Genomic DNA, 15,955 nt, shown 5'->3' on the forward strand with positions numbered 1-15,955 from the left:
CATCTTTCTTGCTCACACACACCTGTGTAAAACTCACTCCATGGGTAACATATTCATTCTAGGCTGAAACTTGTTAAAAGGCAGAACAGTTATAACGTTACACATTAAGAAATAACCATCGAACCTAAATAGAAGCGATGCAAACCTAGTCTGGTATCCAATCCAGCCGCTATGAATCGCAGTTTTCAGCACTCTGGTTCCAATAGTGATGAAAACTGCGATTCATAGAGGCATGGATACCAGGCTAACGTTAATGCATTGTAAACCCCTGTCCCTGACGCAAACGAGGAAAAAAGCAGCAGAAGATGCAGACCGCAGACGTACAGGTGTAACGTTATAGAGGCGAAGCAGTAGGAGGATCTGTTCTAACATTGAGATATTTCACCTTAATGTGGTTCTTCACAGTATTGGTCCTCTGTAGTCTCTGGTCCTCTGGGATTCCGATTTCCTCCCATATGTCTTTCAGGTGGTACAGAGCTTTATTCAAGCATGCCACAGACTCGGCTGCGATCACCTCACTGCATGGACGGACAGGGGGACAAACAATTCGTTCAAAACGACGGTTTTTGCCTGCACTATAACGTACGTTAGCTAACAAAACGACGAAAGAAAATATAATGTCCATGTGTTAATTAACGTTACGCTCCCGTAAAGTTATGTAGCATAACATCAACTGCACCAACAACTTAGCTGTTAGCGAGAAACATAGCTAGCGTTACGTTGGCTGGCAAGGTTTCATTAGTTAGCTCCTGGCTAGACTAAGCTAACAGCTAACGCTAACGTTAATTTTACACGGTTTAAAAACTCCTTTTCAGCGTGACACAAATGTATTATTGGTAAAAGCGTTACCTCTTTCTCATGTTTGAATTCCAATCTTTGCTGGTTGAATTCAAATCTTAAACTCCAAGATACCCCTGTCTGCACTCTGCACTGTCAATCCTGCGGTTTGTTTTTGCCTGTACGTTAGCTAACCAAACAACGAAATAAAATATAATTTGCATGTGTTAATTAACGTTACGCTCCCGTAAAGTTATGTTCCATAACATTAACTGCACCAACAACTTATATGTTGGCGAGAAACATAGCTAGCGTTACGTTGGCTGGCAGAAATGAGTTTCATTAGCTCCTGGCTAGGCTAAGCTAACAGCTAACGCTAACGTTAATTTGACACGGTTTAAAAAGTTAAACGTGACAAAAATGTATTATTTGTAAAAGCGTTACCTCTTTCTCATCGTTGAATCCCGTCTTCTTTGCGATTATGGTTGAATTCCAATGTTTGCTGGTTAAATTCAAATCTTAAAATCCAAGAGACGCGTCTGCACTCTGCACTGTCAATGCTGCACTGTTTGTTCGTTGCACTCTGTACAGAATTCAAAATACGCTCCAAGCGCACTCTGCTCTCTGATTGGGTAGTTCTTTGGGTGCGCGTACGTACTGACGCGACGTCTTCCGGTGGGAGTTTCAGCCGTTTACTCAAACAGGAACCGCCCATCGCCCGAAGACCCATGAACAAAATCGAGCAAACACCAGTAACATGTTGGTTGGTTGGCTTGGGTGCGGCGTTCTGTGACCTAAAAAAAAAAAAAGAATCCATGCGACAATGGTGCTATTGTTGTTGGCAGACTGGATAATTCATATTCAATCATATACATTATTACTTACATTATTAACATGATATTAAAACATAACATTTGCATGGAGGAAGAACAAACTAATTGTGTTAAAAGCATTTATTCATGTGTGCATCTTTTTACACTTCATCATTTGCTGTCACACATGGTCATGGATAACTGAACATTTTCCATTTGGCAATGCAAGGGACGTTAAAAGTGACTGCACACTGCAGGAATGTCTCAAATGTCTGTCCATCATGAGGCTGTAGGCGTGTCCTCCTGGAATTCATACATGGTTGTCCAGCAACGCTTCTATGAGTCTTGCACTGTTTGTAATCGCTGTTGTCACCACTATGAATTTGTACCCTAGAAAAAGAGAACAGAAAAAGGTTTATTAAGACACATTTCACATTTATTTCTTAGCTTTCAGGCCATGTAACTGAAGCAAAACATTAGACCTAATGTAGATTAACTTATGAGCTATGTTCTCATCTCTCATCTCTGTTCAAATCAATAATTCCTTCCACATATCAGCTGCAAACACTGTAGATACAGTTTCTGACAAATAAATACATTAAAAGGAGGATACTGTTGTCATTTAGAGTTATAGCACATTTGCTACTGTCTTAATTTACATTTCCCCATAATCCTCCCACATGTCCTTTGGATGTATATTTTGTTGTTTTTAAAATACAAAATGTATGGTGTCAAACCTGGGTTGAAATGAACTGTTATCCGAGCTAACAAAGATGCCCCAAATAGGACATGGATTTTACAATAAAGTTTGTATGTTTTTGGGAGATAATTTCCTGGCTCATACTGTACTTCTTTCTGTCCTTTATCAGAATCAGAACAATTTGATTCATTGCTGAGGGGAAATTGTCATGCTACAGTTACTCAGGTAGGGAAGAATATAAACATAGAGACATTATACAAAGCATAGGAATAGACCATAAAAACAATAAAATAGAAGATAGATAGCCTATATACAATAAAGTGTCTTAGAACACGGCTCTCTTGAATACTCGATTCTGATTGGTCAATCAACAAGATTCACCGGTCATTATTTCTCGACAACCGACCGCTGCTCTGCCACACCTGGATTAATCAGTTGATAAGAGCTTTTTGTCAGCAAACACTACTAATGAGGCCAACCAGTTGCAGCTGTGGTGTCTTGTGTGCCAATTACGAATGAAACCGCTTTGTCGTTGAAAACGCTATTAAAAAATCTATTTGAATAATTATTTTTGTCAGATTATTGAATGATTTAGTTGTAGGCCATGTTCTAAGCGGGATAATGTATATTGAGGCGGTGATTACTGGGAAATAATGACCTTCAGGTGATGATTAAGCCCTCCGCTGCGCGTCGGGCTCAATCATCACCTGTCGGTCATTATTTCCCCCGTAATCACCGCCTCAATATACATTATCCCTTACATAAATATGTGCCTTCTCCTACAAGTGAATAGTGAGGTACATAATATTATCTTATATACAGCAGTGTGAGTGATAGTAAGTCATAATAATAAACAGTAAGGTGCATTAGGTCCAGTCAGTAAAATAATCTGTAACAGTGTGGATTATTGAATTATTGCACACATTGCAGTGTTTAGCAGTTATTGCATTGGGTTTATTGTACAATCAATCACATGATCCAAAAGTGCCCCCCTCCCCCGAACGCTCTGAGGGCGGAGTTATAGAGTTTGATGGCCGCAGGGAGTGATGATTTCCTGTGGCGCTCTGTGGTGCAATCAGTCTTGCACTAAACGTGCTCCTGTGTTCGACCAGCTCGTCATGGAGTGGGGTGGGAGACGTCGCACCAGGACGGAACGTAACTTGGACCACGTTCCTTCTCTCTGACACTGCTGTCAGAGAGCTCAGCTCCAGCCCCACGATGTCCCTGGCCTTGCGGATCAGTTTGTTGAGTCTGTTGGCGTCCGCTGCCCTCAGCCTGCTGCCCCGGCACACGGCAGCAAACAGGAAGGCACTGGCCACAACATCCTCAGCATTATGGTTTCATGTTTTCCATGGTGACGCTGACGGTGGATTTTATTTTTGTATTTTTGTATTTTTATTTTTTATACGGGACAAGACTGAATGGCAGAAAATGGCTTCTTCTGGAGGGAGGAAAACAAGCCTGATATCGGCAACTACGCTGACTGTGTGCAGACACCCACAGAGGAACCTGGACCGTTGGTACTGACTTAAAACACTGTTAGTCTATTATCCTTTACTATCAAAAGTCCCCACCAACAATCTCACGTCAGGTCATTTTGAAGCTGTGCAGCCGTTTCTGTAAGTGACATGTGTGTCCGTCCGTCCGTCGGTTACTTTGAGCTGAGATGTGCGCACAGGATTTGAGCAGTGCACCGAGATGTGCCCACGAGATGTAGATTAGTACCCCTCCCCCCCCCCCCCAATAGACCAATTTGGAGTGGACGTCACGGGTTTACGTCAATGCAGTTGCGTGGTGGCAGGAGAGGCGCACAGCAAATCCGCCATTTTGGCCTGAAGGAAACACCTCTGATCGGCTGTCATGGTTCTGTGCTGTTGTCCCATTCAGCCATTGAGACTGTTTCAGGCCAAAATGGCGGCAGCGCTGTTGTCAAAAACAATTCAACTCTTGCCTTCAATACTCCCTGCAAGTAGGAGACAAGGTGGAGAGATTCCCGGGATAAGGGAAAAAATGTCTTGTGCCGCGGCTCCGCCGTATAGACGCTGAGCTTTCCCGCTGGGTATATGACGATGTCCGGCACTGCCTCTTTAACCATTTATTTGGATCCTAGACCATCCCCACAGAGAGTACGGTTCACTTTCTGCCCCCAGTTCGGCCCCGCCCACGAAAATACGTAATCGCCGTTTGCAAACACAAAAGTGGTCTATGCCCGGGTGTGATGTTTACCTCGCTCCCTTCCCAGGAAACGTAACGCTGAAATCTCAGAGAAGGTGCAGCCGCCGAGGAACATGACCAGGATGATGCGCTGAGCATCACTCTTGGCTCTGGAATCAGCTCCGTTGCTGCCTGATGATGAGACACAGAGAACCTTCAACACTCAGCGGGTTCAAAACGGGGAGGTTAAGACAGAAACCGCACGCGGACGTGACTTGGCAGCTAGCAGCTAACGTTGTTAACTTCATAGTGTTTGACCTGAGACGGCAAATTCATGTCCATTGAGCATCCTGGTGACTTCTTCAAGGCCGGTCCAGCCGTCTCGCTCCAGCACCTACAGATGACACACACCAAGAAGAAGCAAAAAGCTTCGTCACGGCACTCATCGCCTTTCACGTTTCATTTGGACGTTCTTCCTCCTTTGTGAACAAAATAATCAGATCATATAGAGAGCCAAAGTGGAACGTCACTTCCTGCTTCAGCACTGTACCAGAGATTTTCATCCGCCATTTATTTTCCCATAGACATTTAGTAAAATGAAATCAAAATAGTTTTACTTGTTCAAACCAAACGGTTCAGATATATTTAGAAACAGGAGAGACCACATAACATTTCACTCAGACGAAAACGTAAAAACAAATGTGCGCATTTAAAGAAAATATTTTTTCTATGTGTTTTTAAGTTTTGGTCCTAGTGAAAGGTTCTATAGTCTCTCCCGATTCTAAATATAGCTGGGCCGTTTGGTTTGGCCAAGTACAACTATTTTTATTTTTATTTCTAAGCATTTTACGAAATGTCTATGGGAAAATAAATGGCGGACAAAAATCTCTGGTACAGTGCTGAAGCAGGAAGTGACGTTCCCTTTGGCTCTCTATAAATAAACTATAAACGACTTGCCCACCTGCTCGATGAGCTTGCAGCTAAGAGGAACGTAGGCCCCGCTGAAGATGTAAGCCATGTCCCGTGGGACACGCAGGTCATATTCTTCATCTGCCTTCGGCACCTTCACAGAAAATAACACGACAATACAGTTACTAATGTTAGATACTCTAAATCATGCCAGGGTTTAAAACAATATTAGTGGTCAGGGACTATGCTGTACGCATTACTGGAGTGTCAGAGTAAATGTACACATGCTCACACTTCAAATCTCAATATTATATATATGTTATATTCAGCATTTTTTTAGGGCTAATCCTGTCCATATGTCCTCACAGATGCACCACAGTCCTGTTTTAGAAGAGAACCATCACTTACCAGGTTCAGTCTTCTGCTCAAGGCTCTGAAATTGCTCTTCCTTGCCAAGGAAGAAAAGGCATCAGTCAGCTTTCCTAGAAAGAAGCAATTGTGGGAGTGGGAGGATCAGGACAGTATTTTAGAAATTGCATTTCCAACAGCACAATAATTATGATATAAGGCAAGGGAAAGGCAAGGCCAACTTTATTTATACTAGAACAATTGCACGCTTTGCACGCTCATATCTAGCGTGCTCGTTGAGCAATTGTGAGCCATGAGCCCGCCGTGAGGAACCCCTAGCCTAATTAGTAGTGAGATACTGTAGCACATTTCACACGACGCGCATAAAACAAACGAAAAGTGAAATGACATTATCAACTCGTGAAGTGACATTAGGAAGAAAGAAAAAGATTAAATAGACAAGGATAGTAATAAAATAAATAAATAAATAATAGTTAAATAAATAAATAAATAAATAACACCTGTTACATCTACACACAGATGATTTAGCAAAACGCCACACAGAAGGAGTGTTTCAAGCCAACTTTTGACGAGTGGGACATAAGAACATAAGTACATAAATCACACTCAGGCTGTCTCACCTGCAGTCTTGTCGTTGACTAGTTTTCCCACTTTGCTCTCCATGACCGTCAATGTTTCTCCGGGCTGCTGCTCCACCAGCAAGCCCAGCTGCCTCAGGTTGGCAAATGTGAGCAGATGGTCCACTCCATAACTCTGACCGGGTCCGCAGCAAAATGTGGATTAGTCAAAGCTCCCTGCGATTTTACTCACTATTATTACAATGAAATAATGTTTAAGGTATCACTGTTATCTAGGGCAGTGGTTCTCAAATGGGGGTCCGGGGACCCGCAGGGCTCCGTGGCACTTTGCTAGGGGGTCCGCGAAAAGTTTTCAGGAAAATTAAAATAAAAACCTTTTTATTTTTTATTTTTTTGCAAAAGCTACATAGTTAAATGAAAATATTTGATGCTTTAAATCCAAAATGGTTCATGGATTACATTCTAATTCAACAAACGTATCAATTTATAAGTCAAGCACGTTACCGTGGAAACAATTAAGCCCCGGTATATTTTCTATCTTGTAAGGGGTCCTTGGCTGAAAAACATTTGAGAACCTCTGATCTAGGGTATACCATGTACTACTTCTCCTAAGTCATATCTAACCACAAATGTCTTCTCTTGTGGTTTCTCAGGAGAAATGTGTCAAAAGGGGACCTGTGGTTTCATGTCTATTTTGGAATCCTCGACATGAAGGTTGAGGAACCCGTCAGAAGCAACAATTTCAAAAAGCAGAACTAGACAGATGTTAAGGCTCACCTGAAGATATTGTGCTTTTAATGATCGGTAATCTTTCGGCAGGAGTCCTGTGAGAAAAGACAAACGCACCGGTGTTATTACAGCACGAGGTGCATTTTGATTCCGTCTCTCGCATCAAATATCAAGACAACTCACCGTTTTCCGTGAGAGACAGGAGACAAAGGAGTCTGAGACTTTCTATCATGGACACCTTCAGGAAATGAAAGAGAATAAGAGGACACAGCCAACACATGAGAGCAGAGTTTTCTATCATAGTTATCATCCACATTTCCATATTTGATTCACTTACCTGTCTATTGATGTGCTCCTCTATGAAGTTAATGCATTCACGGATTTCAAAGCCTTCAAGTAAGGCTGGCAGAGTAGGAGAAATCAAGATTAGTATCCCAAGCAATAGCATGTAATATACTACAAAGACTTTCAAAAGTTGAAGGTATCCAGTCTTTCCACTCGAGACTGAAATAGCATAGACTCAAAATATCCAGAAAAAGAAAAAAAAATTACATGACATGACATGACATGACATGATTTAAGAAGACACCCATTTCCAGAAAATCACAACAGTGTAGTAAAGCAATAGTAGTAGAGCAATATTACAATGTTCAGTCTTCAGCAGCTCCTGGAAGTCCTGCTTTGTTTTCTTCTTCATCATCGATTCGCTCGCACCAATATCTGAAAGAGATTAAGAGAATGTGCTTGTCAGCAATTCAGTGGTGCAAATAATATCTCACTAGTATACTGAGGCAGAGGGGGTCTGCGCGCGGTGCACAATTGCTTAACTTGAGATGAGCGTGCGATATTTCTTGTATATAAGAAAAACCTGATTCACATCCATCTCACGTATTGTATATCACTGTGACACTCACGTAAGCTGAGGAGTCGATGTTCTTGTTTTAAACCCTTTAGCTCCTCTGACACAAATGTCTTCATCTGTTGAATGTCCATCCCACGACGTTTCTGTGGATTTAAAGAAAACCGTGTCCGTTACGTCAGTCAGCTTAAAATCAAAGACTTGGATGAGTTGTCCGGGTAGTGCAGCGGTAAATTCCCTGCCTATCAACACATGGGGCGCAGGTTCGCGCCCCTGTGTCACCTCCAGCTCCAGAGAAAAATCAGGAAAAAATGAGAATAAAAAAAGACTGATGAGCAAGAAGGTCCTGGGTTCAATTCCCGCCTGGGACGCTGAGGGTGTGTCCCCATCCCCATGTCCTCAGTGCCTACTGCCCAGGTGGGGTCGTCAAAAAGGGCCTTTCTGTGTGGCGTTTGCATGTTCTCCCCGTGCTCCCCTGGGGTTTCCTCCAGATAGGAAGACTGATGAGCTCTGAGAGTTCTTCTCTTCTCATGGTCACTCACATCATAAGCAGTCTGGAGATTCCTGGCTTTCTGACTGAGGAAGCCAAACACGTTGGAGAAATGTTCATTTCGGATTTCATTGAAGACCTAAGAGACGTGTCAAAAGTTAGAGAGGCACTTTCAATCAATGATGAAATCAAACAACAGATTTCTAGCTATTTCTAGCATCTCCCCTACCTTATCTTGAGAGTTCAGCATCACTTTTATACTTTTGTCAGAGGAGGTAACTTCAGGTCCAAACTCCACACATCCTACACAACAAATGATCCGATGAGAATTACACGTCTACCCAGAGGAAAGCTCACAATAGTCTGCACCCAAAATTTCATTTGGCAAAAAAAATCAATTTCTAGGGCTGCAACTGATTATTTTAATTATTGATTAACCCCATATTTTCCCCCTCGACTAGTCATTTAGTCTATAAGCATTATGAAAATAATGACAAAGCCCAAGTATTAATTTTATTTCTTTTCTTTTATGGTTATTCATTTTAATGGTATGAAACTAAGAAAAACAGCAAATCATGGCATTTTTGAAGCTGTATCCAGTAAATGTTAGACATCCCAACTTGATATTGATAACTGACTCAAATTAAAAATGTATTTTCTCTCGATTGACCAATTGGTTAATCGACTAATCGTTCCAGCGCTATCTAAATCTACAGATAAACAATGCCGTCAGAGCGCTCCAACATCCCACTGTCCACCAACACCTGAGGTCTTCCAGGTCAACGAAAATAGATATTTTGTCCACCGACACCATTGACTTGTTTCAGTTGAGAAGACATCATCACGCACGCACGCACGCATGCACGCACGCACACGCACACACACACGCGCGCGCGCACGCACACACACACAAACAAACACACACACACACACACCTCCTTGAATTCACATGTTGCTATTATAACACTTACCACATTTGATCCTAAAGATGTCATCCACTAGTCCTTCATAGACAACTTGTGAGCACAGAGGAGAAACAAAGTCCACATCTGCAACGATAACCACAAACTGTTAGCGAGAAAAAGTGCAGAACGGCATCCACCAATAGAAGAACACAACACATGGCCTCATACCTCGATCAATGAGAAAAACATTTCCGATTTCAGCTTGTCGAGCCTTTTGTTCTCCCTCCTCTACCTGCTCCCTCCACGATTCATATGCCATCTGGTAGCAGACACAAGGAAGAGAGAGACAGGATTAATAGAAGATCAATCCTTTATCGTGTGCATCTTTAAAAAACCAACAAATAAACAGTAGCTTTGTTAAAGTTGAGCTTATCAAAACTGCGGTTGAGCGAGTTACGTCCCATTATAGCATCTCTGATCCTACCTTGGAACATCGTCCGATCCCGTAGACCTTGGAGAACGGGCCGTACAGGGAGTGAAGGAGATGGAGCGCGCTGCCGGCCGTCCTCACCCAGCGCTGGTCCCCTTCCTGGGAAAACACAAGTTCTAAGTCAGACCTGGGCAACTGGCGGCCCCCCTGTGTGGCCCGCGCTGGAATTGCAAATTTTTACAGTGCACCTGAAGGCAACATGCAAGATACCCGCTGAATAAGTGTCCAAATGTTCATGTCATTCTGGCCAATACTCCACTTCTGTTATAACATTTCAGTCTGGAATATGGAATATCTTTCAATAATCTTTATGACTAAAAGGCTAAAAGTAATCTCATGTGTAAGAAATGACTGTTCTACATTGAAGTAAAAATGTAAATAATTAACTTGTTGGTTTTGGATTTATTTAGCTTCAAGAGTGCATTTTTGTTCGTGTGACCCTCAACACAGGCTTTGAGAATCCCGGGCCACTTACTGATACTTGATTGATAATTGTCTGATAATTTATGCTTAAATTAACCCACTCATATTCTGGTTTATTTCAAGAAAAACATTTTGGCTAGTGGAAATTCTAATTGGCTTGTAACTTTGAAATCTAGCAGCCACATTGGCAGGTGGTCAAAAAAGATAATTTCAAGCCCTGCAGGGAGAGCAGGTGGTGACATAGGAGTGAGTGAGAAAAGGATAAAAGATTGGTGTTTAAGACTGAATAATGACATCACAACTGTTAATTTAAAATGAGTTAATTCTCTAAACCTGACTTCAAATGCCCCCAAAAAATGTGTGTGGCACCGTTCGGAACCCTCAGCAAAATCTGGCCCTCTGGTAGCGAGGACATTTTTTTTGTGGTCCTCTCTATCATCAAAGTTCCTGGGTTACGGCATGACAATATTTGTTCGGCCCCCGGCAACAATCTGGGTTTCTCATGTGGCCTGCCATGAAAAATAATTGCCCACCACTGTTCTAAGTGCTAGTATAGACACCCTTAAAGGGGCCGTATTATAGGAAATGTGTTCAATAAACCCCCTTAAATAAACTATTTGCAAAACATAATGAACAGTATTCTTCTGCTATAGTATTTGAAAACAAAATCGGCAAAACTGAATAATATGGCACCATTCAGGAAACAGTTATTGTGTAATGGAGTGGATGTTGTTTGTTTAAAGCCGTGTAACTGATATTCTCTAGTCAGTGTGGCGGCTGAACTGCATCGATTTATCCACCAAAGACAAATGTCCCTGGGCATCTGCTGCTGGGCAGGTGTTTATTTCAGAGCCTGTGTGCATCATTACCAGATAGTTGTCTCGAAAGAATTCCGGGAGCTCCAGACTGATAATGTCGTCGTCCAGTGGAAGCAGATAGAAAGCCCATTCGTCAGTGGTCACATCTGTGGACAGGTGCAAAACAAGGTCGGCCTATTACGCTTCACGCTCATCTATTCAAAAATGAAAAATAAAAACACCCCACGGACGCCTACCGCCAAAGATTCCCTGCTCCTCCAGCACCGTCTCGCACGCATAGAACTGGATGTGGAAGAGAATGACGGAGCAGAGTCAGCAGTTAAAGCTCACAGGCATTTGACACAGAACAAGACAAAGTCAAGTGAGCAAAACGTCGCAAAGAAGCAGCCACCTTCTGAGGGGTAAATATGATCTTGTATCTTCTGAATTTTCCAGCTGCCCTGTCTGCGTTGGCAACATCTGTGGAAGGAGGGGGCAGGCCATGAGAAAATAATTTGCCCTCATTATTTAGATGAGAAGATGATTGTAGTTAAAAACCATATTGTAACAATGTGACAACTGCATAACTATGTTGTGAAACTATTAATTTGACAACACTATGACACTCAACAGCACTGTGATGAAAACAGCGACAATATGGACTAAATTAATATCACAATAATTGGGTCTATATAAGAAATTATTTTGATGTTAATATATAACAATATCTGCTATAACATAATGCAAAATGACGTGTTAAATAACCACACTGCTGTTCATTGCAATGAATGAACCGCATGGTAATATAAAGTATGATTAAACTGTATTTTAGTTTTGTTTGTTTGTTTCAGATCTCATTTTGTGAGAGATATGAATTAGTATTTGCTTTAGATTATCATAATTAACAACATCGCCTATCACGATGACTCCATAGCATTATGTCATATGATTCTATTGAAATTCTGTTCTATTCTACTGTACTTACCACATATCCACTTCACCGTTTGGATTCTTGGACGGATCAGGAAGCACAGCCTATGACAAAGAAATGTCAAATGATCAGGAAGTCTGTCAGGTGTATATATAATGCGTAGATAATTCTGATATATAAATGTATCTGGGTGCTTACTGGTCTGAAGTGCTGACTATAGGTTTATATTCCACTTTGTACAGTTTGTCGACCTCATGTTGCTGTAAGGAAAGGGGGGACAACATTGGAAAACAATATTGGAATTGTAACCTCACTTCACTTGTGGACAGCTAACAAGGTTTACCTTTAGTGTTGAGACGTTAGCAATACGATCCAGAGGGCTCATCAAGTCTGCCTCGATGAACAGGTCCTTCCTCCCAGGCAGCTATGAGAAAAGAATACAACAGACACCCTCATGACATATAAGGTCTAAGACTGATATTAGGCCATGTTCAGACTAGGAGGCCAAATCTGATTTGTGAACTTTAGCGACCTATTAATGACTTTATCCAGATTGGTTTTATGAGTCTGGATGCTCCAAGTCTGATTTGTGTCACTTGTCCCAAACCACATATGGAGGTAGTTTCCAATCTGCTTCAAATGTGCTTTCGACTGATGTGTCTTCAGTGTGGACGCACAGATCCACCAAATCTGATTTGAACATCACTCAAACTGGTCATCAAATGCTTCTGCGCAGGAAAACCACGTCACCAACGTAAGTATTTATTACTGACGCCCACGTCGTTACCATAGCAACCCATGCAGATAGGCTGTTTAGGTCTGGACACACAGATCCAACTTGAAAATCAGATTTGTGGCAGTGCGGACACACTCCCAAATCAGATTTGGGGAACCAATCAAGATAATGATGATTAATGACTTTATCAGCAAATCGGATTTGCCTGTAATGTGAACATGGCCTTAGTCTGCCAGTATATTGAGATGAGATTTCATCAGTCTGGGTTGCAATGAAGAGTCCAGATGCTGTTTCAGAAGCTGATCTACACTGATAAGAATACAATTCTGGAATTGTTGGCGTGAAAAAAGAAAAAGATTAAATATTGGCACAAAATATCAGCTATCGGCAGCGTCAGTACAAAAACAGCTATCGATATCGGCTTTCAAAGTCACATATGGGTTGAACTCTCGCATCATATCCTTCCATACAACATCTCTGGTCCATTACTCTCAAATCTTCGAAAAGACAAAGACAACTGAGATATCAGTAGCCTACCTGTTCCAGCAGGTAGATGAGCTGGTCTCTGGCCAGCCTCTTCAGCAGAGAGAAGTCTGGCAGCTCCGGGGAATCTCTCCTGGCACTGTGAGCCATACTGGTCAACACTCCCCCTCACTGACCTTACACACACACACACACACACACACGCACGCACACACACGCACACACACACGCAGAAAGAGAACATGTCAGGACAGAGCCAACAATCAAGAGAAATACAGAGAACCCCCCCCCCCCCTACAGAGAAGGGGGTCCCTACAGAGAAGCCCCCCCCCCCATAAATTAACACTATTAGATAATAGAATAATGACTATTTTTTATCACTTATCTCTCCACATGCAATACATTCAGGATTTCAGGATTTAAATTCAGGACAAAAATCATTATCTAAACAATAAATGAAAAAATATTCTCAGATTTGGATCCAAGAGACACAAATACCGTTAAATGGGGGCCCAAACGTGGACAATGAGGGGTACAGTACGGATCATCATCACTGATGTAGCTAACCTCAGCTGTCATCACAGCTAACGCTAACCTAGCTTGTTGGCTAAAAAAAACAGCTCCTTCACAGGCATCAGTGACTCTATAGCTTCATAACTCTTGCATCAACAAGAAAATATATTCACAGTGGTATTGGTATTCAATAAATGGCAGCGTTTAATCAAAACATCAACTGGCTAAACAACAACAACACAGGAAGGTTTAATATTCCCAGTTACCTGTTTCCGTAGCAATAAGCAGTATTATGGATCCCATCAGCCGAATTGTTGTTTCCCTCCGGACAGCATACGGAACGCACCACTAGAGGAGCAAGTTGGAAGTTGAGTAGCCTACATGCTACAAATCTGACGCTGTTTTGTCACTTTTTGTGTTTAACTTCCCGCAATGAATTCGGACGCGATTATATTATTGGAGACTGTTAATTTTGCCGCAGAAAAACATCGCAACCAACGACGTAAAGACCCCGAAGGAACGCCATACATTAATCACCCTATAGGTAACGCTCAGGCTGCCTTTGGTTTTATGGTGCCTTCAAGTGCTCTCGTAAACTCTTTTGCCCTGTGTTCATGATCTCTGCTCTGCTCCTACGTCCTAGATCTGAAGTAGGAAATTATTGTTATCAAAAGTGTCATAAAAAAATACGTTAAATATATTTAAATCACAAATCCACCATCAATTCATAATAGTGGTGTCGTGTTTCCAACAGCACTTGAAGTTCAGTTTATCATTAATCTTCTATTGCTCTGAGTGGAATATGGTGATTGTGGATACTGTAACACACAATTCTACTGTTGAAATACATCATAACAAGAACATTTAATTTACAATGTTGCCAGTTTTTTTTGTTTGACATCATACCCAACATTCAGTTCAATGGGATGAATAATAATTTGGTTATTTAACATTTTGTAAGCAATATCGTGATACGTATCGATTTAAAAATAAAATCTTATGGATTTTCATATACTCTTATGAGTATATTTGATATTCACAGCTGTGTGTGTGTGTGTGTGTGTGTGTGTGTGTGTGTGTGTGTGTGTGTGTGTGTGTTGTTTGTTTAAGGAGTAGCACGAATCTTAAGCCATGAAGGGGGCATCACAGACGTTGAGGTTTTGCAGGTGAGTTGTCAGTTGTGATTAGGATTTTTGGTCAATGCATCAAATTTCATCACTAGATTAAATCATAGAAAACATACTGTGTACTTATTCTTCAGTATATGTATTATATTGAAAATCACTCAAAAACAGCCAATTTAGGTCATTTAATTAGATTTATTTGCTTTATAAGTAAAATGGTGTGGTTTGTCTTGGACCTCCCGGGCCAGGCAGAAGAACCATCATGAGGGCCGCTTCTGGCCTAGTTGATCCTGTGTTTGTGTCTCATCGCTCCAGGCGGCTCTGCTCCACGACACAGTGGAGGACACGGACACCAGCCCGGCAGAGCTGGAAGCAAAGTTTGGAGTGACTGTGGCGCGGATTGTCGAGGAGGTGACGGACGATAAGAGCCTGTCCAAGCAGGAGAGGAAGCGTCTGCAGGTGGAGCACGCCCCGCACCGCAGCCTGCAGGCCAAACTGGTCAAACTTGCTGACAAACTGTACAACCTGAGGGACCTGAATCGCTGCACACCGTCCGGTAGGGGTGGGCGATATGGCCCTAAAATAATACCACGATATTTCAGGGTATTTCTATGTCACAGAAATACCCTGCAATATTGTGGTATTAGTTTAGTTATCATAGAATCTATGATAACAATATTCTTTGACGATATGACAAAATACTGAAAAATATTTGATTAATTTCAAGAACATACAATTGCAACAGTATATGTGCTATATAGTCTTAGATGTCAGCATAAACCTAACAGTTTGCCTTCAAATATTACATTGGACCTTGCAGGGGGACTTTTCCTTGCAGCCCTGTCAGTCAGTCAGTTCCTGAGACGTCACTGTTGTTGGTGTAACACAGCTAATGCTGTCTCCCTGTGTGTGTGTGTGTGTGTGTGTGTGTGTGTGTGTGTGTGTGTGTGTGTGTGTGTGTGTGTGTGTGTGTGTGTGTGTTGTGTGTGTGTGTGTGTGTGTGTGTGTGTGTGTGTGTGTGTGTGTGTGTGTGTGTGTGTCTCAGGGTGGACAGCTGAGCGGGTGCACGAGTATTTTGTGTGGGCGTCTCAGGTGGTGAAAGGCCTGCGAGGGACCAACCAGGCTCTGGAGGACAGACTAGAGGAGCTGTTCAAGCAGCGGGGCATGGAGCTCTGA

General features: G+C 42.1%; 2 protein-coding genes across 4 annotated transcripts; one reads left to right on the forward strand and one right to left on the reverse strand.

Annotated features, from left to right (window-relative positions):
- Positions 1–1,773: 1,773 nt before the first annotated feature.
- On the reverse strand, positions 1,774–14,017 carry LOC310799114 (vacuolar protein sorting-associated protein 33B). 3 transcript variants are annotated; one of them, XM_083661672.1, is made up of 24 exons: positions 13,922–14,017; positions 13,197–13,313; positions 12,267–12,347; positions 12,122–12,183; positions 11,978–12,027; positions 11,405–11,472; positions 11,250–11,295; positions 11,065–11,159; positions 9,767–9,871; positions 9,511–9,601; positions 9,349–9,426; positions 8,607–8,680; positions 8,430–8,516; positions 7,943–8,033; positions 7,674–7,748; positions 7,366–7,430; positions 7,212–7,266; positions 7,077–7,123; positions 6,342–6,474; positions 5,761–5,834; positions 5,405–5,506; positions 4,762–4,837; positions 4,516–4,635; positions 1,774–1,979 (listed from the first exon to the last, which is right to left on the reverse strand). In XM_083661672.1, the coding sequence occupies exons 2-24, from the start codon at positions 13,290–13,292 to the stop codon at positions 1,900–1,902; spliced, it is 1,851 nt and encodes a 616-aa protein (XP_083517798.1). In that variant the 5' UTR covers positions 13,293–13,313; positions 13,922–14,017; the 3' UTR covers positions 1,774–1,899. The 3 variants fall into 3 exon arrangements, with proteins under 3 accessions (XP_083517798.1, XP_083517797.1, XP_083517799.1); XM_083661671.1 differs by lacking the exon at positions 13,922–14,017 and having other exon boundaries at positions 13,197–13,320; XM_083661673.1 differs by lacking the exons at positions 7,212–7,266; positions 7,366–7,430; positions 13,922–14,017 and having other exon boundaries at positions 7,077–7,108; positions 13,197–13,320.
- Positions 14,018–14,021: 4 nt separating this feature from the next.
- Positions 14,022–15,955, forward strand: LOC310799116 (guanosine-3',5'-bis(diphosphate) 3'-pyrophosphohydrolase MESH1-like; the record flags this gene model as incomplete). Its single annotated transcript, XM_083661674.1, has 4 exons — positions 14,022–14,199; positions 14,766–14,821; positions 15,095–15,335; positions 15,825–15,955. Exons 1-4 carry the CDS (start codon positions 14,088–14,090, stop codon positions 15,953–15,955), a joined length of 540 nt encoding a protein of 179 aa, XP_083517800.1. The 5' UTR covers positions 14,022–14,087.

This window comes from Poromitra crassiceps, assembly GCF_964638095.1.
Source record: "Poromitra crassiceps genome assembly, chromosome: 27".
NCBI lineage: Eukaryota > Metazoa > Chordata > Actinopteri > Beryciformes > Melamphaidae > Poromitra > Poromitra crassiceps.